This window comes from Budorcas taxicolor, chromosome 11 (genome assembly GCF_023091745.1).
Source record: "Budorcas taxicolor isolate Tak-1 chromosome 11, Takin1.1, whole genome shotgun sequence".
NCBI classification, from domain to species: domain Eukaryota; kingdom Metazoa; phylum Chordata; class Mammalia; order Artiodactyla; family Bovidae; genus Budorcas; species Budorcas taxicolor.
The window spans coordinates 130,418,312-130,445,218 of NC_068920.1; the positions used below are offsets into that span (position 1 = coordinate 130,418,312).

Genomic DNA, 26,907 nt, shown 5'->3' on the forward strand with positions numbered 1-26,907 from the left:
CAGCATCATCTTTTAGGATTTGAAATAGCTCAACTGGAATTCCATCACCTCCACTAGCTTTGCTCGTAGTGATGCTTCCTAAGGCCCACTTGACTTCACATTCCAGGATGTCTGGCTCTAGGTGAGTGATCACACCATTGTAGTTATCTGGGTCATGAAGATCTTTTTTGTATAGTTCTTCTGTGTATTCTTGTCACCTCTTCTTAATATCTCCTGCTTCTGTTAGGTCCATACCATTTCTGTCCTTTATTGAGCCCATCTTTGCATGAAATCTTCCCTTGTATCTCTAATTTCCTTGAAGATATCTCTAGTCTTTCCCATTCTGTTGTTTTCCTTTATTTCTCTGCGTTGATCATTGAGGAAAGCTTTCTTATCTCTTCTTGCTATTCTCTGGAACTCTACATTCAAATGGGTATAATCTTTCCTTTTCTCCTTTGCTTTTCATTTCTCTTCTTTTCATAGCTATTTGTAAGGCCTCCTCAGACAACCATTTTGCTTTTTTTGCATTTCTTTTTCTTGGGGATGGTCTTGATCCCTGTCTCCGGTACAATGTCATGAACCTTTGTCCATAGTTCATCAGGCACTCTGTCTATCAGATCTAGTCCCTTAAATCTGTTTCTCACTTCCACTGTATAATCATAAGGGATTTGATTTAGGTCAAACCTGAATGTTCCAGTTCATAGAGTGCCAACAAATATCTGTATAGTCAATGCTATGGTGTTCCCAGTGGTCACATATGGTTGTGAGAGCCGGACCATAAAGAAGGCAGAGTACCAAAAAATTGATGCCTTCGAACTGTGGTGCTAGAGAAGATTCCTCAAAGTCCCTTGGACAGCAAGGAGATCAAACCAGTCAATCTTAAGGGAAGTCAACCGTGAATACTCGTTGAAAGGACTGATGCTGAAGCTGAATCTCCAGTATTTTGGTCATCTGATGTGAATGGCCGATGTGAATGGCTGTTACGAATGTCACTGGAAAAGTCCCTGATGCTGGGAAAGACTGAGGGCAGAAGGAGAAGAGGGTGTCAGAGGATGAGAAGTGGATGGCATCACCAATGCAATGGACATGAACTTGGGCAAGCTTCAGGAGATGGTAAGGGACAGGGAGGCCTGGTGTGATGCAGTCCATGGGGTCTGAGTCAGACATGACTGGGCAACTGAGCAACAACCACTGTTCAAAACCATGTAAATCACCCCAAAGAAATATGCAAATAAATTGTGGTACTTATACCATGTCATGACTAAAAATCAGATTTTCAAAGACTAAATAATGACAAGTTGCTTTAAGATAAGTGAAAAAAAGCAAACATGGAAAAAAACAGAAAATAGAAAAGTGTATAATATTACAAAACAATATTAATACAGTATGATATTGGCATAAAAACAGACACATAGATCAATGGAATAGAATGGAGAGCACAGAAATAAACCCACACATATGGTTAATTTATGACAAAGGAGTCAAAAACACACTGGGAAAAGATAGTCTCATCAATAAATGGAGTTGGAAAAACTGGATAGCCACATGTAAAAAAGTTTAAAACTGGACCAGTATCTTATACCATGCACAAAAATAAATGGATTTAAGACTTGAAACCACAAAACCCTAGAAGAAACAGAGGGTAAGGCGCTTGAAATTGGTTTTGGCAATTGCTTTTTGGATTTTATACCAAAAGCAAAGGCAACAAAAGCAAAACTAAAGAGTGGAATTACATCAGACTAAAAAGCTCTCTATGGTATAGGAAACCATCAACAAATGAAAAGGGACCACAGAATGGGAGAAAACATTTGCAAATCTTATATCTATTAAAGGGTTAATATTCAAAATATATAAAGAACTCATAAAACTCAACAGAAAAAAAAAATCCAATCAAAAGATGAGCAGAAGAAATGAACAGACATTTTCCAAAGAAGACATACAAATGGCCAACAGGTACATGAAAAGGTGTTCAACATCACTAATTAGCAGGGAAATGCTAATTAAATCCACAATGAGCTAACATCTCACACCTGTTAGAATGGCGGTTAACAAGGAATAACAAGTTTTCATAGGGATATGGAGAAAAGGGAACCATTGTGCACTTTTGGATGCAGTCACTACGAAAAATAGTATACAGGCTTCTCAAAAAATTAAAAATAGAACTACCATATGATCCAGCAATTCCACCTCTGGGTATTATCTGAAGGAAACAAAACCACTATCTTGAAAAGATACCTGCATCTCCATGTTCATTGTAGCATTATTTGCAATAGTCAAGAAATGGAACAGAAACAACCTAATTGTCCATCAACAGATGAGTGGATAAAGAAAATAAAATGAGAATATTTTACACACACACACATCTTTAAAAGAAGAATACTTACTATTTGTGACAACATGGATGGACCTTGAGGGCATTGTGCTAAGTGAAATAATAAATGAGATAGTGAAAGGCAAATACCGTGTGATATCACTTATACGTGGAATCAAAAACTCATAGATACTCCACCAGATGGTGGTTGCCAGAGGTGGCAAGGAAAGGGGCAATGGGTGAAAGTAGAGGAAAGTATAAACTTCCAGTAATAAGATAAATGACAGTGTCTTCCTGGCCCCTAGCTGACTGGGCCCCTTTTCCTGCAGTGCTCTTGAGTCTGATATGGTGGGACAACTCACCCCCACCAGGGGAATGAGCTCATGGTAGAGTTTTGCCAAGAGAATGCACTGGTCACAGCAAACACCCTCTTCCAACAAGACGACCCTACACATGGACATCACCAGATGGTCAACACTGAAATCAGACTGATTATATTCTTTGCAGACACAGGTGGAGAAGCACTATACAGTCAGCAAAAACAAGACTGGGAGCTGACTGTGCCTCAGATCATGAATTCCTTATTGCCAAATTCAAACTTAAATTGAAGAAAGTGGTTTTCTAGGGAACACCACTAGACCATTCAGGTATGACCTAAATCAAATCCCTTACGATTATACAGTGAAAGTGAGAAATAAGAGTTAAGGGACTAGATCTGATAAGAGTGCCTGATGAACTATGGACAAAGGTTCATGACATTATACAGGAGACAGGGATCAAGACCATCCCCAAGAAAAAGAAATGCAAAAAAAGCAAAATGGCTATCTGAGGAGGCTTTACAAATAGCTTGAAAAGAAGAGAAGCGAAGAGTAAAGGAGAAAAGGAAAGATATACCCATCTGAATGCAGAGTTCCAAAGAATAGCAAGGAGAGATAAGAAAGCCTTCCTCAGTGATCAATGCAAAGAAATAGAGGAAAACAATAGAATGGGAAAGATAAGAGATATCTTCAAGAAAATTAGAGATACAAGGGAAGATTTCATGCAAAGATGGGCTCAATAAAGGACAGAAATGGTATAGACCTAACAGAAGCAGGAGATATTAAGAAGAGGTGACAAGAATACACAGAAGAACTATACAAAAAAGATCTTCACGACCCAGATAACCACAATGGTGTAATCACTCAACTAGAGCCAGACATCCTGGAATGTGAAGTCAAGTGGGCCTTAGGAAGCATCACTACGAGCAAAGCTAGTGGAGGTCATGGAATTCCAGTTGAGCTATTTCAAATCCTGAAAGATGATGCTGTGAAAGTGCTGCACTCAATATGCCAGCAAATTTGGAAAACTCAGCAGTGGCCACAGGACTGGACAGTTTTCATTCCAATCCCAAAGAAAGGCAATGCTAAAGAATGCTCAAACTACCACACAATTGCATTTATCTCACATGCTAGTAAAGTCATGCTCAAAATTCTCCAACCCAGGCTTCAGCAATATGTGAACCGTGAACTTCCAGGTGTTCAAGCTGATTTTAGGAAAGGCAGAGGAACCAGAGATCAAACTGCCAACATCTGCTGGATCATCTAAAAAGCGAGAGAGTTCCAGAGAAACATCTATTTCTGCTTTATAGACTATACCAAAGCCTTTGACTGTATGGATCACCACAAACTGTGGAAAATTCTGAAAGAGATGAGAACTCCAGACCACCTGACCTGCCTCCTGAGAAACCTGTATGCAGGTCAGGAAGCAACAGTTAGAACTGGACATGGAACAACAGACTGGTTCCAAATTGGAAAGGAGTACGTCAAGGCTGTATACTGTCACCCTGCTTGTTTAACTTATATGCAGAGTACGTTATGAGAATACAGCGCTGGATGAAGCACAAGCTGGAATCAAGATTGCCGGGAGAAATAATCAATAACCTCAGATATGCAGATGACATCACCCTTATGGTAGAAAGCAAAGAACTAAAGAGCCTCTTGATGAAGGTGAAAGAGGAGAGTGAAAAAGTTGGCTTAAAGCTCAACATTCAGAAAACAAAGATCATGGCATCCAGTCCCATCACTTCATGGCAAATAGATGGGGAAACAGTGGAAACAGTGGCTGACGTTATTTTTCTGGGCTCCAAAATCACTGCAGATGGTGATTGCAGCCATGAAATTAAAAGACGCTTACTCCTTGGAACGAAAGCTATGACCAACCTAGACAGCATATTAAAAAACAGAGACATTACTTTGCCAACAAAGATCCCGTCTAGTCAGTGGTTTTTCTAGTAGTCATTTATGGGTGCGAGAGTTGGGCTATAAAGAAAGCTGAGCGCAGAAGAATTGATGCTTTTGAACTGTGGTGTTGGAGAAGACTCTTTGAGAGTCCCTTGGACTGCAAGGAGATCCAACCAGTCCATCCTAAAGGAGATCAGTCTTGAATATTCATTGGAAGGACTGATGTTGAAGCTGAAACTCCAGTACTTTGGCCACTTGATGCAAAGAACTGACTCATTCGAAAAGACCCTGATGCTGGGAAAGATTGAGGGCAGGAGGAGAAGGGGACGACATAGGTTCAGATGGTTGGATGGCATCACCAACTCGATGGACATGAGTTTGAGTAAGCTCTGGGAGTTGGTGATTGACAGGAAGGCCTGATGTGCTGCAGTCCATGTGGTCGCAAAGAGTCGGACACGACTGAGTGATTGAACTGACTAATAAGTAAGTTCTGGGGATATAATGTACATCACAGTGACTATAGTTGACAAGATCCTATATTTGAGAGTTGCTAAGACTGAGCGGCTGAACTGAACTGAAGAAAATCCTAAAATTAAAAATCCCAAGAAAAAAACAAAAACAAACTATGTGTGGTGATGGATGTCAACTAAAATTGTGTTAATCATTTTGCAACATCTATTAAATCATTATGTCACCCACCTAAAACTAATACAGTGTTACATGTTACTTTTAGTTTTTAAAAGTGTGTAAAAGAAACCAAAGTTACTCACTGATAAAGCTGGATGGTGAGATTAGAAGTAAATTTATTTTCTTCTTAAAACTTGCTTTGAATAAAATAAACACTTCAAAGAAAATGGTTCAGGCTCTTAAAACACTTGGGATCCATGGTGAATTAGGTTTTAATTTAACAAAAGTCACGTTAAAAATCTCTTAGTTTAGGTAAGCTACCACAAAACAGATACCAAAACAAAAAGTAGCAACTGAAAAGGGGAAATTTTTCAATACTAATTTAACTCATATTGTTATAGTATAAAATTATTACATACCGCTGCCTACAAGGACTACATACAGGTCAATAGATAACTTCGATTCATTACTAAGGTGCATAGATCTGCCATATTGCTAAATCATACCTTGAGAATAGCTATAAGCTTGAGAAGTATCAACTATTTTGTCCATTGAGAATGAGTTGTGTGATTCCTGAGAATGTTTCTCCACCACCTCTAGTGTATCACTGGATGAAGATGATGATGAAGACAATCCCAGCCTAACATATCTTCCTTTTTTACCACATAGTGAACAATCTACCGGTGTGGCACTAGGTCCCCGGGGCAGTTGAACTTCATCTCTGTTGTAGTTTCTAACAGCTCCACTGTGATGCACAGAGCGTTCTCGTTGCCATATATAATGGGTTGGAGCAATGGCCATAACCTATAGTGGAAAGCTTTCTTTTAGAATTTTTAATAAGATTTTAAAATTTAGTTAAAAAACAAAAGTTATAACTTAAGAAATACTATCTCTAAAACTAGATCTAAAAAAATGTTTAAAAAAAAAGCATCTCCAGATAGGGCAGTATTACCTATAAAGTGATTCATTGCTCAGATCCTTAAGATAACAATTGGTAGAATATTTAAATTATTTCTAACAGGAAATAGAACTGAAGCAACTTTCCAGGTTTTGCTCAGATATTCTAGGTTTGGGAAAGATAATGCCCCCCAAATAATACATCATTCTTAACTTTGGAATGTATTGGGCTGAGAATATTTTTAATTGAGGTTTCCACCTACGTATGTTTATCTTAGCATGTTTGCAATAGCAAGAGATATGGTAAATGAGAACACAGGTAAGTTGCTTAACCTCTCTGTACCTGTTTCTTGTCTGTAGTATGGAGAGAATAATACTGTCTATTTTAGCAGGTTGTTGCAAGTATTAGATGAGGAATTATTTAGAAAGTACTGAAGATTCTGCACTACATGTCAGACACTGTTCTCTAAGGTGTGTTAGATAAGGTACTGCCTTTAGAGTCGGGATAGACTTAGTTTCTTATCCTGGCTCTGCCACTTGCTAGCTGTATGATGCTAGTTACTTAACCTTTAGGAGCTTCAATTTCTTCATATCTAAAACTGGGGATACTATCTGCTTCATAGGATTGTCCTGAAGGTTAAATATGTATAAAATCCTTATCACACAGTAAACATCTGGCCAATGAAAGCAAATGATAGCCATTTAAGAAGACAAGCTAGGGAAATGTACCTACCTGCTGACCTCATGGTGTCTAAAACTTCAAAACAGAATGTTAGATAGAATGTTACTTCTAAACAAAAAAAAAATGTTTAGTTGCAGTTATCAATGACCCAAGGTAAATTAGAATTGTAGAATTTGAGAGCTAGACAGTGCTTTTAAAAAATATTTAAGTTTCTGGACAAAACTATAATTCAAAAAGATAGACAGTGCTTTATTAATTGTCTAGTCAAGTGATTTTTCAGACTGGTTTGAGGAGCCCTTGGTTTCACAGACAACGCTGGGGATCCCAGGAGGGGCTAAGGGAAGACAGAGCAGCTTGGAGAACCTCAATTTTTTTGGAAATTTTTTTGGAAAGAAGCTTTTGTTGTTAAGAATGAAAACCTTAACCGCACCCCCCAACCCCAGTCCCGGTTAAAGCCAAATCTCTCAGAAAATAGGGTTATTGCAGTTATTGTCTCATTCAAGGCAATGAATAAAGAATACTAGCTATGCTAACTTTATGACTGTTTCTTTTAATTTTAAACTTTTTATTTTGTATTAGGGTGTAGCCAGTTAACAATGTGATAGTTTTAGGTGAATAGCAAAGGGACTCAGCCATCCATATATGTGTATCCATTCTCCCCCAAACTCCCCTTCCATCCACAGTGCCATATAACTTGAGCAGAGTTCCATGTAGCTATGCTAATTTTTAAGTGTACTTTAGGATTGGATTTATTTTATAATCTACTTCTTAAATCCCTGAAAAAAGTTTTCAACCAAAGACATGTAATTAAAGTTATATATCTTTTAAAAGGCAGAAGTAAAGACGTTAACTGTAAACATATATATTTCTATGACAATGTAAAATTTATTAAGAAATACACAAGGTGAGGAAGTAAAATGTCAATTTTCCTTATTCCTTCCAAATTTGTCTATAATTTTTCCTCAGTATTTCTCTATTTCCCATATCTGGAATGGCCTTTCCCTTTATTTGTCTTAGCATTGCTTTTCCTTCAATGCCTGGCATAAATCCCACCTTTCTAGAAACTCCAGGTTTCAAATTTTGTTTTATTGTTAATCCTATATTAGGACTCAGCATATAAATGTTAGTACTCAGGTATCTTTTTATGCATGTAACCCCTTCTGGACAGGAACAGCTTCTTGTACATTGCTCTCTCAAATGCCCCCTCCACAAATGTGAAAGTGAAAGTTGCTCAGTTGTGTCTGACTCTTTGTGACCCTATGGACTATACAGTCCATGGAATTCTCCAGGCCAGAATACTGGAGTGGGTAGCCAGCTCCCTTCTCCACAACAGTACACAGTCATTAAATATTTCTTAATGATAGATGAAAATAAGAAATTAAGAGGCCACTGACATTACTAGCCTTCAACAATATAACTTTTGTAGGAACCCTACAGCAAAGTCTAATGAACAGAGCAGAGGGAACTATGAAGTAAAGGGAATTCTGAAGCAAAGGGCACAATACAGATGATTTGATATTGTTCTTTCTGCAATAAACTAGGCATCATAGTCTCTCCACATGCTAACCCAGAGAAGTGCAGGCAAGTGCACACTCTTTTAAATATATGTAAGGTCTACATATATTTTGCACACACATTAGAATGTTACAGTGATAACAACAGTGAATTAAAAAGAAAACTGTACCACAGTCAAAAAAGCAAGATTTTGGTCTTAATTCTATTTAGTTCCTATGATCTTAGGTAAATTGCATTAACTTTCTGAGCCACAAGGCCTTTTATACATAAGGAAATAGGTCACTTAGAGTTATCAAATTCTACAATTCTATGAAAGTGACTTCTCTGAAGCATCGGTAGCACTTGACCTATCAGAAACATTATCCTAGTCTTTTTTTTTTTTTTTACTTCATCTCACTCTTCTGTTATTTTTAGTGATTTCTTGGTGGGGGGTGGAGGTGAGCTTTAGTGAGTTTTAAAAATTTAATATTTGGCTGTTCTTCTCTCTATACATTCTACTTCTCTGTGATCTCAAGCGGCAGTATAATATAAGGTGTTAAAAGCAATGACTCTCGAGTTAGACTGCCTAGGTTTGAATACTGGTGTGCTGCTTTTCTAATTGTGTGACCTTGGAGAAGTCATTTAGTCTCTCTGTGTCTGTTTCCTTATCTGGATTACCTAGTTAGCTGTAAGAACTGTGAGAGTTAACACATGTGCAGCACTGAGACCACTGCTCAGAAAGTATTAACATTACTTTCATTGTGGATCTTTTATCTACTACCAAACTTTAAACATCACTTAATGAAATGACAGATGTCAGAGAACACAGAACATTGGGAAACCATCAGATGTGAAGTCAAGCTCTGTTCTGCCATTTAACTATGTATGATCTTGAGTAAATTTCAACCTCCATGGTCCTCAGTTTCATCAGTTATAAAATGAGAATGCTACAATCTTCAAAAGTACTTTTGTGAGGATAAGAAGCTAATTTATATGAAAATATAAATTTGTAAAGCACAATGCTAATGTATAGTATAATTATTGTAAGCCAGTTTGTAGCTAGTATTGTAACTTGCGTTTACTTTCAGATACGTGACTAAAAAATCGGTTGGCAGTGTGCCAGTACTGGGCTCTTAGTAACAAATGCATAGAACACTTAACTAAATTTCTTAGCATGTATCCCCAACCCCCACCCCCCCAAAAAAATTATATATCTGGATATCTGGATAAGGGTCAGTGCTAAGGCTACTCAGTAAAGAATTGTTCCATAGTCTTGTTTATTTTTAATGTTTTTTTATTGAAGTACAGTTGATTCACAGTGTTTCAGGTGTACAGCAAAGTGATGCAGTTGTACGCTTTCTCAGATTATCTTCCATTATTATTACAAGATACTGAATGGAGTTTCCTTGTTATATAGTAGAGGTCCTTGTTGGTTTTCATGGATAAGACAATATGAAAAAGAAATGGAAGCTTCAAGTTTCATTGTGTCAGTCAGTTGTATTTACTGAGTACTTACTATAAGTCAGGCACTGTTCTAGATACTGTACACGTAATAAGGACAGAATAAAGACCCTCTTGGGGACTTCCCTGGCAGTCCAGTGATTAGTTAGGACATAACACTTTCACTGCCAAGGGCTCAGGTTCAATCCCTGGTTGAGGGAACTAAGATTCTGCAACCTGCACAATGCAGCCAAAAAAAAAAAGACCTTCTTGGAATTTATATTTAGTAGGGGGAATAGACATCAGCAAGGTAAGTAAGTAAAATAGAGTGTTATACAATGGCTAAGTGTTGTGAGGAAAACCAGGAAAAGGAGTAGAGAGTAACAGAGGGATGTGTACTACTTGCTATTTTACCAGCTTTATTGAGATATAACTCAGATATCATACAATTCACTGGTTTAAAGTACAGAATTCAATGGCTTTTGATATCTTCAGGGTAGCACAATGATTACCACAATCAATTTTAGTACATTTTCATCACTTCATAGAGAAGGCAGTCACACTCCATTCCTCCCTCCCTTCAGCCTCAGGCAACCACTTTCTATGATTTTGGATTTATGTATTCTTCAGAGCTGATGTAAATGAACTACGTGGCTCTCTGAGGACTGGCTTCTTTCACTTGCATAAGGTTTTCAGCATTCATCCACTTTGTAGCATGTATCAATCCTTTATTGCTTTTAATTGCCACGTAATATATCATTGTATTGATATTTTGTCTATCCATTCGTTAGCTGCTGGACATTTCAGTTGTTTTTACAACTACTGACTATTATGAATAAGGCCGCTTGCTATAAACATTCCTGTTGAAGTTTTCAAAAAATATCTATTTATTTTTGGCTGTGCTGAGTCTTCATTGCTATACGTTCTCTAGTTCCAGCGAGCAGGAGCTACTCTCTAGTCGTGGAGCATGGGCTTCTCACCGTGGTGGCTTCTCTTGTTGCAGTGCACAGGTTCTAAGGGCACGTGGGCTTCAGTAGTTGCTGCTCCTGGGCTGCAGAGTGCAAGCTCAGTAATTGCGGCACACGAGCTTAGTTGCTCCATGGCATGTGGGATCTTCCTGGACCAGGGATCAAACTGGGATCCCTTACATTGTAAGGTGGATTCTTAACCACTGGACCACCAGGAAAGCCCCATGTACAAGTTTTTGTGTGAACACAATTTTCATTTCTTTAGAGTATAAAACTAAGAGTGGAATTGCTGGGTCATATGGTCTCTGTTAAGCTTTTTTGAGGAAGTGCCAGACCGTTAAGCAACTAAATAATTTTACACTCCCACCAGAAGTGAAAGTTCCAATTTCTCCACATCCTTGTCAATATGTTATTATCAGTCTTTTTTTTTTAAATTGTAGCCTTCCTCGTGCATGTAAAGAATTATCTCCTTGATTTTGATTTTATATTTTTCTGATGGCTGTTGAGCATCTATTCATGTGCTTTTTTGCCCATCTGAATATCTTTTTTGAAGAAATGTGCATTCAGATCCTTTGCCCTTTAGAAAATTGGGTTGTCTCTTTACTTCTGAGTTTTAAGAGCTGTTTATATATTTTAGATACAAGTACCTTATACGATAGATGATTTGCAAAGATTTTCTTCCCGTTTCTGGGCTGTCTCTTCACTTTCTTAATGGTGCCCTTTGAAGAACAAAATTTTTAAATTTTGATGATGCTCAGTTTTTAATCTGTATTTTCTATTCTTGCTTGTGCTTCTGGTTATTACATCTAAGAAACCTAATCCAAGGTCATGAAGATTTAACACCTATGTTTTAAGAATTTTATAGTTTTTCAGATGAATGGATAAGAAAGCTGTGGTACATATACACAATGGAGTATTACTCAGCCGTTAAAAAGAATTCATTTGAATCAGTTCTGATGAGATGGATGAAACTGGAGCCGATTATACAGAGTGAAGTAAGCCAGAAAGAAAAACACCAATACAGTATACTAACACATATATATGGAATTTAGAAAGATGGGAATGACGACCCTGTATGCAAGACAGGAAAAAAGACGCAGCTGTCTATAACGGACTTTTGGACTCAGAGGGAGAGGGAGAGGGTGGGATGATATGGGAGAATGGCATTCTATCATGTATACTATCATGTAAGAATTGAATCGCTAGTCTATGTCTGACGCAGGATACAGCATGCTTGGGGCTGGTGCATGGGGATGACCCACAGAGATGTTATGGGGAGGGAGGTGGGAGGGGGGTTCATGTTTGGGAACACATGTAAGAATTAAAGATTTTAAAATTAAAAAAAAAAATAAAGATAGTTCAGGATCATAAAAAAAAAGAATTTTATAGTTTTTAGTTCTTAAATATAGGTCTTTGATCCATTTGAGTTAGTTTTTATATATAATATGAAGCAGGGGTCCAGGTGCTTTCTTTTGCATGTGGACATCCAGTTGCTTCAGCACAATTTGTTGAAAAGATTAGTCTTGCCCCACTGAGTTTTCTTGGTATCCTTGCCAAAAGTCAATTGAACATAAATTTCTGGACTCTTCAATTTTTATTCCATTGAGGGAGATACTATGCAATATAGGGCGGTAAGGAATGATTTCTCTGAGGTGACACTTAGCAGAGTTCTGCATGAAGTGAGGAAGTGAAGCATACTAACTAATACCTAACTAATAGAAATGGCAAGTGCAAAGACTCCAAGGTGGGAGCGTCCTTGATGAATCTGAGGAATAGCTAGAAAGCCAGTGTGGTTGAAGTGAAGTGAACAAAGCTGGGAGATAAAGTCAACAAAATAAGGGAAGAGAGCTGGCAGACTATGTGGAGCAAGATAAGGATGTTGACTTTTGCTCTGTGAGATGAGAAACCTCTGAAGGTTTTTGAGTAGAGGAGACATGATTTGATTTCCTAAAAGATTTACTCTGGCTGCTATGAAGAATAAACTATAGAGAGAAAGACTGTGAGGGAGTCTATTTGGAAAGTTATGGAAATAGTTGAGGCAAGAGATGACAAAGTAGGGTTTAGTGGCAGAGGTGAGAAATGGTGGGATGCTGGATATTTCTTTAAGGTATAGATCTGAAAAAAAAAAACAACAAACCTAGGGTGACAGTTTTTGGCCAACAACTAGAATGATGAAGTTACTGTTTATTGACATGTGCAAGACTATAGGAGGAGCAAGTGTGGAGGTCTGTGTAGGAGAATCAAAAACTCAATTTTCAACATGTTAAGTCTGAGGTATCTACTAGATAATGAAATATGAAGTAGGAAATTAAATATGCCAATCTGGAATTAGGGGAGAACTCTGTTAGTTCTCAGTACTGAAGCCTTGAGAGACTGAACTTTTCTGTAAATCCCACTGACATTTTCAGTGTCAGTGAAATGAGTGAAAAAGTCAGTGAAAAATCAGTGAAAAAGTCATTACAACAACTGACTTTTCAGGTGTCTAAAACACTGTAGTCTTTTATAAGCCACATCATTCTCTAACAGTCTGGTGCCAGCAACCAAGGTAATTCCAGCTCCAACAGAATAAAACTGTTGTAGTTAAAATGTGAGTCATTGTATTTTAGGAGTGGTGGGCAGTCTACCATGAGGAAGCATTGCCTATCCTGACCTCTTGCCTCCAGTGCCTCCTCCATGCACTTGGCTGAGTGTTCCATGGAGCCTGAAGCATTTACTTTGATAAAATCAGAGTGTTCAAATAAGGGCACTATCATACCAAGGATGGCAACAGGTGCACAAATCACCCACTCCTGACCTGGGGAAGCTGTGACAAAAAGTAACAAGACAGGAATTTTTCAATGCCCTGTAATTGGAATGAGTCCTTTAAATTCATTAATGAAGAGCCACTAATGGAAGGGAGGTAGTCATACATACTCATCCTTTCATATTTTTCTACTGAATATAATCATGTGCTGTACAGTCTTCTAAGTTATTTCTGAATCTTTGCATTTCTCCCAATATTCAACAATTCTAATTTAATCCAAAACCATGTATAACTTCTATAACTTCATCTCATTAATAAATATAATGAACAAGATTAGTTCTGGACAGAGTTCTGTGACACACCTCTAAAGTCTTCCCTCAGGTTAGACACTAATCCATTATTTGGGTTCTCTGGCCTGTAGTCATTAAACTAGATATGACTTCATTTAATTACAGCATTATCTGCCCAGACTTTTCTGAACTAGTTCTGGCTTATATTAATTAACTTAATTACATGAACTAGTTACTGCCTTCCATTAATTTTCTATTCTAATATTTTTAGTTTGAAACATTAACTTTCTTTACTGAAAACCAGAACATCAGATAAAATAACTGATCTTTTAATTTAGTGTCTTTCTGCTTTACATTAATAGAATCTGTCATCAAGGAAACTTACTTTAGGTATGCTATATGAACAGAGGTATAGTTTTTAAGCTTATTTAAATTTATTTAAATTTTAATACCACACTGTTTATATTTCAACCTTGTGAATGTGAAATTTTGATACTTTAGTGGAAATTATTTAATAGAAATTATTATTTAGCTCCAATGTTATTACCCTGAGGTACTTTGGAATGCGCACACTATTTCTTCCTAATAGACTGGTGATCTTTTAGAGAAGAGAGATACAGTAAAATAAAAATACTTTCTATGGAAGTAGGCTGTTCAGAAAAAAAGAAATAACACTTTTAAATTATTGTGCTATAAATTTAAAATATCAACATTTTAATATACAAGTTGTACTCATGGTAATCATCAAGGTTAGCAGTTTACCCTTCATTTACAAAAAATGAAGCATTAGAAGCACATTAAAAAACAAGACAGGGAAAATTACATAAAGAGAAGACAGAGATTATATATATAAAGCATTTAAAAATCTTACCTCCTCACAGCATCGCCTGCTTACAATAGCCCTATAGTCAATTCTATCCCAGAGTTGGTCCCTTAACTTTAAGAAGTCAGGGAATAATTTTCTCCAGTTTTTCCCTAAAGCCCATGGAAAAATTTCATATTTGGATTCTTCTTCATCTTCTTCAACTGTATTAGCGAGATACCTAAAAAAGAAGACCAACAACTCAAAAAAGAAATGGGTAAAGGACAGGAAGAGAGTTTACGCACATATAAAAAATCCAGCTTGTCTATAAACACAGTAACAGATATTCAAGCCTTATGAATGATTAAAGAAATGTATATAAAAATTAGAGATACAATGAATTTTACATTGTTGAGTTCTGGATATTTTTATATTCCTATAAATTTTGAGCTTTGCTCTAGGATGCAGTTATTGAAACAGTCTGATCCTTTCAAGTCTTGATTTGTTAGATGGATCTGGAGCAATGTTCAGTTTGGGGCTAATTACTCCCCACTAGGGCAAGATGTTTCCAAGTACCCTACTCAGTACTGAATTATTAAGTGTGAACTGGAAGTTTTTTCAGTCTGGCTGGTGTGAACAGGCACTATTTGAGCCGCGGGCAAATGTTAGGCACTGTGTTCCCTCTAACCTTTTCTTATGGTCTTTCTCTACACTCAAATACCTGAGGGGGATTAGGCATGCACAAAAGTAGGAAAACAGGACAGATAAGAAGAATCATCATTAGCCAATCAAAACTGACTGATATATGGTAGAAGTAACACAAAGACACTAAAACAGTTACAGTTATTCTAGATGTTCAAAAAGACAAGTAGACACATTGAAAGTATACTTCTAGAGATGAAAACTTTGTGTACAATGAAAATTACACTGAGTGAGGGTAACATCAGATTAAATGTCAGGGAAGGAAAGATTTTGTGCACTGAAGACATAGCAATATAAACTATCCAAAAGAAACATAATGAGAAAATGAAACAAAAATAATGAAGAGCATTAATAAGCTGTGAGACAACTTCAAGTGGCTTAATAAAGTTGAAACTGGAATCCCTAAAGGGTGGTGGGTGGACAGAAAAAACACCTGAAGAAATAATTACTGAAAAATTTTGAAATTTGATGAAAACTATAAACCCACAAAGAAGCTGAATAAACTCCAAAGCACAAAACATATAGAAAATTACACCAAAACATATCATAATTAACTGCTTGCTGCTACTGCTGCTAAGTCGCTTCAGTCATGTCCAACTCTATGCGATCCTATAGGCGGCAGCCCACCAGGCTCCCCCGTCCCTGGGATTCTCCAGGCAAGAACACTGGAGTGGGTTGCCATTTCCTTCTCCAATGTGTGAAAGTGAAAAGTGAAAGTGAAGTCGCTCAGTTGTGTCTGACTCTTAGCGACTCCATGGACTGCAGCCCACCAGGTTCCTCCGTCCGTGGGATTTTCCAGGCAAGAGTACTGGAGTGGGGTGCCATTGCCTTCTCTGATTAATTGCTTACGGCCAGTGATACAGAGAAAATCTTAAAAGCAGTCAGAGAAAAAAATAGGCACATTAAATTACACAGGAATAGAGATAAGGATGAAGCAGATTTCTCACTGGAAACAATGCAAGGTCCATAGATGATTTTCTAAGAAAAAAAAGGCAACTTGTAATAAAAGGATTTACAAAACATATAAGGGAACAAGGCAAAATGAACAGAAACAGGCTGTGAAGTGTGAAGATACTGGAAAAATAGACAAACACCCAATAAAAGGGGGTCTTAAAGCAAACAGAAAGGTAGGCAAATGATCCCAAGTGGAAGGTGTGAGATGCAAGAAGTAACAGTAATGAAAGATATATAAATATGTGGGTAAATCTAAACAAATGTTGAATTTATAAAACAACAATAATAATATCTAACTTTTTAGAGAGCATCATGTAGAACTAATGGAATTGTAAGATAAGAGAACAGAAACTGGGTCTTGTAATTAAAAATAACTAGGGTAATTGCTGAAAGAATAGGTGCAGAATGTAAGATTTCCAAAGAAGTAGAGGAAAAAAGGTGTCAAAGGGAAAAATTTTTAAATCTCAGTTAAAAAAAAGATAAAAATGGAAGGGAAAGAAGAAACAGAAAAAAAAAAAGGAATATTTACAAAGTACACAACAAGATGGTGGGAAAAAATGCAAATATATAAGAAACAAGAGCATTTTTTTCTGTAGTGAAAGTGAACTACAGCTACACACATATCAATAGAAATTAGTCTCAGAATAATATCATAAAGCAAATGAAGGAATTTACAGAAGACACGTACATATAATTTTTATTGTATAGCCCCAAAATAGGAATAACCAAATAATATATTATTTAGAGGTATATACATAGAATAAAGGAAAGCAAAAAAATGATTACTTGTGGAAGGAAGAGGCTCTAATTGGGAAACTGTGCTGTGAGCTTCTAAGATTCTGGTAATGTTCTATTCTTAAGTCAGGGGTACATGAATGTTTGTTTTGCTTTTATTCTTTCACACACACATACATATACACTCCAATCACTCTTCTGTAGATATTTCATATTAAAAAAATTTTAAAAGCACACACAGAAGTGTGAGTACATTTCTATTCATGTAACATACATACTGGTTCATATATAGAAAATTATTTCTAGACAGATATATATGAAACTGTTAATTATCCTTGAGGAAGGAGATCAAGATTTTGAGGTACGAGAAGACTCACTTTTAATTGTATACACTCCTATGTAGTCTTTTTAACCATGCACATATTCATATTTGTGTGTGTGTGTATGTGTGTCTCAGCTGTGACCGACTCTTTGTGACTCCATGGACTGTAGCCCACCAGGCCCCTCTGTCCATGGGATTTTCCAGGTAAGAATACTGGAGTGGGTTGCCATGCCCTCCTCCAGGGGATCTTCCTGACCCAGGGATCGAACCCAAGTCTCTTGCATCTCCTGCACTGGCAGGCAGGTTCTTTACCACTGGTGCCACCTGAAAAGTACCCATTCATATTTAGTTACATTAATATGAGTAGTTACATATTTTTATTCTCCCTTAAAATAATTATATATTTTAATATTATTTTATATTATATGTACATTATTAATATCATAAAGTACCTCATTGTTAAACTCAGTTATTCGAGTCAAATTGTGTCCTTTGTGAAATTACATCAAGTAATTTCTCACTTTAGTATCCCTAATAATTGTTAGTAAACTGTAGATAGAGTTGGAAGAGGTTGGCCCCTTTCATGCTTGCTGATTATGAAAAATCTATAATGCACATATTGAGTGCCACACTCAGTACACCAGCAAATTTGGAAAACTCAGCAGTGGCCACAGGACTGGAAAAGGTCAGTTTTCATTCCAATCCCCAAAAAAGGCAATGCCAAAGAATGTTCAAACTACTGCACAATTGCACTCATCTCACACACTAGCACAGCAATGCTCAAAATTTTCCAAGCCAGGCTTCAACAGTACGTGAATCTTGAACTTGCAGATGTTCAAGCTGGATTTAGAAAAGGGAGAGGAACCAGAGATCAAATTACCAATATCTGTTGGATCATAAAAAAAGCAAGAGAGTTCCAGAAAAACATCTATGCCAAAGCCTTTGACTGTGGAACACAACAAACTGTGGAAAATTCTTAAAGAGATGGGAACACCAGACCACCTTACCTGCCTCCTGAGAAATCTGTATGCAGGTCAAGAAGCAACAGTTAGAACTGGACATGTGACAATGGACTGGTTCCAAATTGGGAAAGGAGCACGTCAGGCTCTATATTGTTCACCCTGCTTATTTAACTTATATGCAGTGTACATCCTGCGAAATGCCAAGCTGGATGAAAACAAGCTGGGAGAAATATCAATAACCTAAGATATGCAGATGACACCACCTTTATGGCAGAAAGCAAAGAACTAAAGAATCTCTTGATGAAAGTGAAAGAGGAGAGTGAAAAAGCTGGCTTAAAACTCAACATTCAAAAAACTAAAATCATGTCATCCAGTCCCATCACTTCATGGCAAATAGATAGGGAAACAATGGAAACAGTGACAGACTATTTTAGGGGGCTCCAAAATCACTGCAGATGGTGACTGCAGCCATGAGATTAAAAGATGCTTTCTCCTTGGAAGAAAAGCTATGCCAAACCTAGACAGCATATTAAAAAGTGGAGACATTTCTTTACAAAGGTCTGTCTAGTCAAAGCTATGGTTTTTCCAGTAGTCATGCATGGATGTGAGAGTTGGACTATGAAGAAAGCTGAGCACCAAAGAATTGATGCTTTTCAACTGTGGTGTTAGAGAAGACTCTTGAGAGTCCCTTGGACAGCAAGGAGATCCAACTAGTCAATCCTAAAGGAAATCAGTCCTGAATATTCACTGGAAGGACTGATGCTTAAGCTGAAACTCCAATACTTTGGTCACCTGATGTGAAGAATTGACTCACTGGAAAAGACCCTGGCGCTGGGAAGGATTGAGGGCAGGAGAAGGGGTCGACAGAGGATGAAATGGTTGGATGGCATCACCGACTCAATGAAAATGATTTTGAGCAAGCTCCAGGAGTTGGTGATGGACAGAGAAGCCTGGTGTGCTGAAGTCCATGGGGTTGCAAAGAGTTGAACACTTCTGAGCAACTAAACTGAACTGAACTGATAACACACTATGGTACAGAGGAACCTGGTAGGCTACAGTCCATGGGGTCACAAACAGTTGGACACGACTGAGCAACTTCACTTTCACTTTTCAATATTGTATTAGGACCACATTATGATTCCATTCCACATTAACAATTTTTCAGGCTCCATGCAATGAAATGTCTGTATCTTACACATGTAAGTTGTCTTCTAATTTGAAATAGATTTTTCTTGGAGCAGAGTCCATTTATATTGCATAGGGTTAATTATGTTTATTCAAATAAAGAATTAAGAAATTCTACATTAGCCATTGAGGTATGCAAAAAAAGTAAGGTACACGTTCCTTGCCTGTAAGGAGTTTACAGTCCAGTAGAAAAGGTAACATGAAAAAAATACTGGAGTAAAAAATAATAGTAGAAGTTCAGAGTGTTAAAAGAATATATAGAAAATAACTTGAAATAGAACTGTGGCTGAGAAAATATTTAATGAGAACTATTGAGTTGGGTGGGCTTCCCCTATGGCTCAGATTGTAAAGAATCTGCCTGTAATGAAGGAGACCCAGGTTTGATCTCTGGGTCAGGAAGATCCTCTGGAGAAGGGAATGGCAACCCACTCCAGTATTCTTGCCTGGAAAATTCCATGGACAGAGAAGCCTGGTGGGCTAGTCCATGGGACTACAGAGTCGGACACAACTGAGCGACTATCACTTTACTTCACACTGAGTGGGGTTATATCAAAAGTACGATTAGATATAAAAGTAGAAATTATGATTCATGTTACTTTTAATATGAAGCTTATAATACAACATGCAATAAAACCTGACATGCTACTACACAGTGTAAGCTAACAAAGTGCTTTGCTGGTAATAATTTTACAAAGCTGGTCAAATCCAATTTTGGGCATGTGGTTCAATTTAAATAAAGTTTATTTTGGCTTATTTTCAACTCTCAAGTGAGAAAAAAACTACAAAATATATATTGCATCAATATACCGATATAATACTAAAAGACACATTAAAAGCAATACAGCTTAGTGTCAAATGGCTAGATTTGGCCATTGGCAAATCACACCTAAATCTGTGCCCCAGTTCCGCTACTTACTAACTTTTGTGATCTTGGAAAGCACTTAATCTTTCTAAGTTTCATTTTTCCTATCTGTAAAATGGAGACAATTTAAAAATATATCTCATAGGAAAATGAAATGAGTTTATATAAAACATTTTTCTGGTGCCTCGCACATGATACTCAAATTAGCAAATACTATTATGTTTCTCCAATTTAGCAATCCTCATCAAATTCTATACTGAGTTCATTTTTCCCTATGCATGGGGAAATGTATCTCCTGAAAACATCCAAAGATCAATTTCCTCTAGTCCTATTTCTTGAATTATATTCTGAATTAAGCAGACTTTAAATTCCTCATTGCTAATAGTTGCTGTGATATTTAACTTCAATATGTTTATGTGTAGCTCCTTAGTTAGGTACTTAAAATTATATTCATATATTTCAAACTGTAGCATTGTATCCAGGTAGTGGGCTTTTGATACTGAGATTGTCTAGAGTATTTCCCACAAACTGTTCAACTTAAAAGGGCAATAGTTATGATTTTTACTAAATATTAAATTTCAAAGAGGATATTCTGGCTTTTAACAAGTCTCTAAGTCCAAAAGAGGAAATTTTGGGGATAATTTATATGGAACACTATGTAAAGTATGACAATGTGAAAGGTACAATATAAACTCAAGTGGAATATTAAAAAATAAATCTTAGGCATAAGATCAATGAAAAGAACATAAGAATATCCTATTAAAGTAAAAAAAAACCATACAGCCTTTAAACAGGAAGGCCTATTCAAAGATATATACCAGGGTTTAAACAGCCTCTATTTTAAATGAGGTATTGTATATATTGTGCGTCCCTGATAACTCAGTTGGTAAAGAATCTGCCTGCAACGCAGGAGACCGTGGTTCAATTCCTGGGTCAGGAAGATCCTCTGGAGAAGGGAAAGGTTACCCACTCCAGTATTCTTGGGCTTCCCTGGCGGCTCAGCTGATAAGGAAACCACCCACATGCGGGAGACCTGGGTTTCATCCCTGGGTTGGGAATATCCCTTGGAGAAGGGAAAGGCTACCCACTCCAGTATTCTGGTCTGGAGAATTCTATGGACTGTATAGTCCATGGGGTCACAAAGAGTCTGACACGACTTATAAATAACTACCATAAAAATCACTTAGTAGAAAGCATACTTACAGAGCAATAAAGAAATTTATCCTGGTATGCTCATTTACAGTAAATTTAGCTCTCTTGAAATAAACAAAGGTCATAGCCAAAAGATACTATAGAGAAAAAAGTTAGAAGTTAAAATTAATGTTTTGCTTTCATAAGTAAAACTGTTTTAAACTAGCTGTCTTTCTATGCTAAAACAATAAAGCATTATTTATCCTTATTACAGAAACACCTATTTGAGTCCTTATTTTTTGGCTTCCTTTAATCCATATGAACAGTGAAAAATAGTTCTGGATCACTTATGATTAAGTCATAATTGGAATCAACTCCTAAATTTTATTCTTGCCAATATCTTTTGAACCCCAAACTCATTTTTTCCCTATTATTCAAACATATAAAGAAGCTGAAATAATAATCAAGTGAATAACTATATATCTTTTACCAAGATTCATCAACTGTTACTCTGTTGCCACACTGGCTTGATTATGTGTATATGCAATTTTTTCCCTCTCAACTCTTTGAGTTAGTTGTAGACATCCATACTCAAAATACTCAAAATAATTTAAAAAATAACTTCTAACCAGAAATTAGAATCACCTGGCTCTATTTTCACTGGGAAAAGTGTTTTAAATGTATTAATAGGAAGACATGTCTAGCCTGTTATTAGCATCCATGCCAGGTTCTGCCTGTTCAAGTTAAAAACAAGTTACAATACAAATATATTAGACTCCTTCTCGTAAGATAGCTAATTCATCCTACCTTTGCAGGTTTGACCACAAAGGTGATTCCAAGTTATTCAAGGTAACTTTCAGTAGAGGACTCGATACTAGTTTGTTAAGATACACTATTCCTGGTTAATTACTTTAGAGGCACTGCACCCTGCTGTCCAACAACTTTAATTACCAATAAGACACTTAAAACTAAAATTTAAACTTTAGAAGTCCACATGAACTGGATATTTGATATTAAGGCATTACTGTTAATTTTTAAAGGTATTAGTGACATTGATTACGTTTAGAAAGATCTCACTTTTTAGAAGTACGTCTTTAAATATTTATGGATAAAATGTTAGGCTGTCTGGGCTTTGCTTCAAAATAATTCAGTTTTAGGGAGAGAAATGAGAAGAAACAAGAATGGCCATGAGTTAATGACTGTGTTAGCTGGATGGTAGGTACACAGATGGTCTTTGTTCTATTGTCTCTATTATAATTTTAAACGTACTACCGCATGTTTGAAATTTTACAAAATTAAAATTTCAAACTTTAAAAGAAAACCTCCAATTTTATTTTTGTTATCTTAAGCTTAAAAGAGTTTACATCAATATTAAATTAATGGGTATTTAATCTTGAGGTAGTCTGTTCATTCTCTTTTCTGTTGGTTGGCACATTATCTTAAATGGGATATGAAGTCATGCTGCATTTTCTGATATGACTAACTGGTCTAAGATGACATTTATAAAGCTGAAATTCTAACTGTTTGGCTAAACCTAAAGAGTACAGAGATAGCACAATCTCTACGGTATAAATCAGCATCATGATGTTCTTTTATGAAACACTGATTCCTATATAAAGAATAAGATAGACTAATTTTACTCTACAAGATTACTGGGATTTGTTTCATTTAAATTATCTACAAAATATTAAAATGTATAATCAACCACTTTTATCAGATGTTATTACCTTATAAAAGGTAACAATTTGGATCAAAACATATTAAGCCTAATACAGCAAATATTTTATAACTATAAATGGAGTGTAACTTTTAAAAACTGTAAATCATAGTGTACAGCTGTATTGTACATCAACTGAACTTCAATTAAAAAAGAATAAAAAGTAAAACCAAACCAAAAACACCCAACCAACCAAACAAAAAACATATTACGTCTATATTGATTCTTGTTTTAAATCAAACAAATATGGGTTTAAGATCATATGAACCTAAATCAATATTTTACAATTCCTTGAGTATAGATGGAATGAATGTATGTTGTATACTAACGTATAAGGATTCCATTTTGAAGGAACAACGTTAAGTTAGTTCTTTCCTTAACCTTAATTAATAAGATAGAAAATCATTATAAGGTTCATTAAAGTCCGGACAGTCCAGTAACATAAAAATGCTAGTTAATGATTATACTGTTATCAAATTTACCTTGTCTGCAATTTTACAGCAGCAGTCCATCCACAAGAAATCCTGAATTAAATCGTCATCTACAACAAAAGAAGGCTATGACTTGTCTTTTGAAAACAGGTTTCCTTTTGAAGAATTAATTTTTACATAAGGAGATTATAAACAATGCTTATAAATCACACAAAATGGCTGGACTGGTGTTGTACAAAGTATAACAGTTTTTGGTTCTTTGGTGTGTTTACCACTGCAAGCACTGTACAGAAAACTACCACTTTATTTTTTGGCTTCCTATCTGATTTGCCTTAATATATAGCCCAGACTAGAGGGGGAATGCCAGAAGTGTCTGATTTACTAAATATTCCAGTAGCTCTTTTAGGAATGTTTTGGGTAGCTCTAGATGGGCTCTTTGTTAATTTCCAAAACAAATCTCTAACAGGTGGAAATGGAATCTGATAAAAGATAACTCAGTCATTAAGAAATAATGACTCAATGAATACTGTTTTCTAAATATCTTTTTTTTTTTAAAACACTTTATCCTTTTATGTATAGGATATTTTTAGTTTTGAGTTCTTTTTCTATCCTCATATTTATCTCACCTCTGTCCAATTATCTATTATCCAAATACACATGAAAATGTCTATGTAAGGAAGATTTAAAATTCATTAGTTATTTATAACTAACATTTAATTTTGGAAAGACAGTGTTATGACAAAAAGATCAACAGACAAAAATACTGTTAAAAAGAATAACATCCAAAAAAATAGGTAAAAAGCACTCACTTCAAATAAAGGCTCAAGTACATAATAGCAAAATGTATGTGTAGCTGTCAGAAAATAATTTGGAAAAAAAATCCACTTTTTTCCATTTCCCCCTTCATTTTTAGTTAAATAACTAAGTATAACTTTTTGTTATATCCAAGAAATTTTATCAGTGTAGTCAAATAAGTGGAAAGTTCTAATATGTATCAATTTTCTGAGAATAATTAATCTCTGCCTTGTTAATTCCATTTCTATTTCTTAAATCACCTAAAATGGTAGAGCCATGTATTTTTCCTTATTTCCCACATTCAGTTATGAATAACAAAAAAGTTTGTGGGTAATAATTTTGCTCTACTCTTAACTGAGAGGGAACCCCCCTCCCCCATTTTTTAAAGACTTCTGTCCTCTCAGAAGGGCAAATACTCTTGTCCCTCTCTCTTCTTTTATGCATCTCCTTTCCTCTATAAGCAAGGAAGGTTGTTACCTCAATCTACCAGTCTGTGATAGCTACTTGATTCAGTCCCACAGGTTAAGTACCAGAATCTATCTATCCAACCCTTTATTCTGTCTACCTTACTACCTTACCTCGAAAAAAAGAAAAAAAGGTCCTCTTTCTTGGGCCAGTAGAAATACTACAAAGTTTCTTTTTGGCTATTTTTAAGATTATCAGAAAAGAAGCACTGTTTCAAGATCTGAACAAAATTTAATTATATGAGCATTATGATAAAGCACAGTTAATTTTTAATAATATTCCCCAGAGATTATACTGAAACTTCTCTAGGTTGACTAACCTTGCCAGTTTGCTCAGTTTTAGCACTGAGTCCTGGGAAACCCCTCAGGCTCGGTGACACGAGTCAGTTAGCTCACCTGAGACTTTATGTGTATTTACTTTAGGTCAAATAAAACTCATGCTATGACCTTGAATTGCCCAGAATTTACATTTGACACTTGAATTAAGTAGTCTAGACGCTAGATGAGTCAGAATTTCTACTCTCAAAGTAACAGAAACAAACAAAAATCTAGCACTGGGGAAGAAAACAAAACAGACTAAGGCAAAAACAAATTTGGTTTGAGATAGAAAATCTCACACAGAAAATAACAGCATCCTTTTTGATTATCATGAAAACGATAAAACAAAACTTACATTCTCTCACTTTTAAGTACTTTATAATTACCTCTATTACAATATTTTAAACCTACCAAATAATTTAAAGAAAGCAGTCATTTCCTGACGCTGTATAACTAGACAGGGTCCTTTGGGGCGTTTAGACTTGTTGCTATTATGTGCATTTTTTTCAGATGCTGGCCAACTATCTTTGAAAATAGGACGCTTCAGGGTAATGGGTTTTTTAGGCTGATGCAATCTATTTGACCCTGATTTTACATGTACAGTGACAGTAGGTGGTGTCTCACAACACAGCTGATTATGTCTCATTTTGGTTTCCCACGATTCCTGTAAAAATAAAACACATAGTTATTTATCACACTCTTGTTCACTTCAAGAAAAGCTATGTTTCCTTTGGGTCTGGTATGTCTCTATTCCCAAATAATAAGATACTGCATACTATTTTGCTTTGACTACTAGGGAACTAAAAACCAAATTTTAAAGTTAATTATAGAAACTGTGCTGAGTTTATAATCTATTTGTGGTATTCTTTTTTCCTGATAATTTTTATTCTGCTTGTACTGACAAATTTTATATGATTCCTGTCATCTCAAATTTTTTATAGAATAAGGCAAACTGCTTTAAGAACTAATTATTATCAATATCATTATTATGTTAAAAAGCAATTCACATACACACAAACATTTTCTAACTGGTTAATTCCTGGATATGTTATAAAACTCACTGATTCAACAACTGCTTATTGATATTTTTGAAAAGTTAAAAACAATTCTAGCAAAGCAATGCATGCATTGAGGGATTCTCATAAATTGGTCACTTTAATTTCTAAAGTTGTGAGTGTATGACTATGTTATTTGAGTGGCTGATTACCAGTGTATATGAATGTAAACTGCTTTAGTCTAATAAAAATTGAAAGTTAACCCATCAATATTTAATGATATGCATAATCACTATTACATTAGATGGTAATTAGTTCACATAATTACTAGTATTACTTTTATGATCAAAGTATTTATAGGGTAATAGGAAATGCAGTATGAATAGCCAAAGCAGCAAACTATTTTAAGACCCTAATGAGAATCTCTGAATCCATAACTCACAGTGACCCAGGCAGTCGTGCCCCCCTCGATGTTCAGTGAGTTAGGTCCAGATTCTCCTTCCTGACCCTTAGAAACTTCCCTGCTGAAGGAAGGAATGGAAAATAAAATTGGATATAGTGAGGCTAGATCAGAATTGCCCAATATAAAGTGAGCCACATACATAAATTTATATTTTAAAGCCACATTTAAAAAAGCAAAAATAAGCAAGTCAATTTAATTTTACAAATATACTTTATGAAACCCAATATATCCAAAATACAATTCTGGCATGTACTCAATATAAAAACTAAGACAACATTTTATATTCTTTTACACTGTCTTTGAAATCTGGTTTGTATTATACTTATATCTCAATTTTGAATGCTAAAATTTGCAACAGTTAGTGAAATGTAGTCTTGCCAAAACAATGATCTAGGAGGTAAGGGAAAAATATTTTATAT

The 26,907-nt window shown here is 35.9% G+C and overlaps 1 protein-coding gene across 1 annotated transcript in view; it reads right to left on the bottom strand.

Annotated features, from left to right (window-relative positions):
- SPDYA (speedy/RINGO cell cycle regulator family member A) overlaps nt 1-26,629 on the bottom strand; it is a 33,329-nt gene extending 6,700 nt beyond the window's left edge. Inside the window, exons 1-6 of the mRNA XM_052649141.1 lie at nt 26,468-26,629; nt 25,442-25,694; nt 23,505-23,563; nt 21,378-21,463; nt 14,522-14,693; nt 5,643-5,940 (exon numbers count right to left, since the gene is read on the bottom strand). Of these exons, the coding sequence (XP_052505101.1) occupies nt 5,643-5,940; nt 14,522-14,693; nt 21,378-21,463; nt 23,505-23,563; nt 25,442-25,694; nt 26,468-26,629 (1,030 nt within the window). The remainder of the gene's footprint in view (nt 1-5,642; nt 5,941-14,521; nt 14,694-21,377; nt 21,464-23,504; nt 23,564-25,441; nt 25,695-26,467) is intronic.
- Nucleotides 26,630-26,907: the final 278 nt, after the last annotated feature.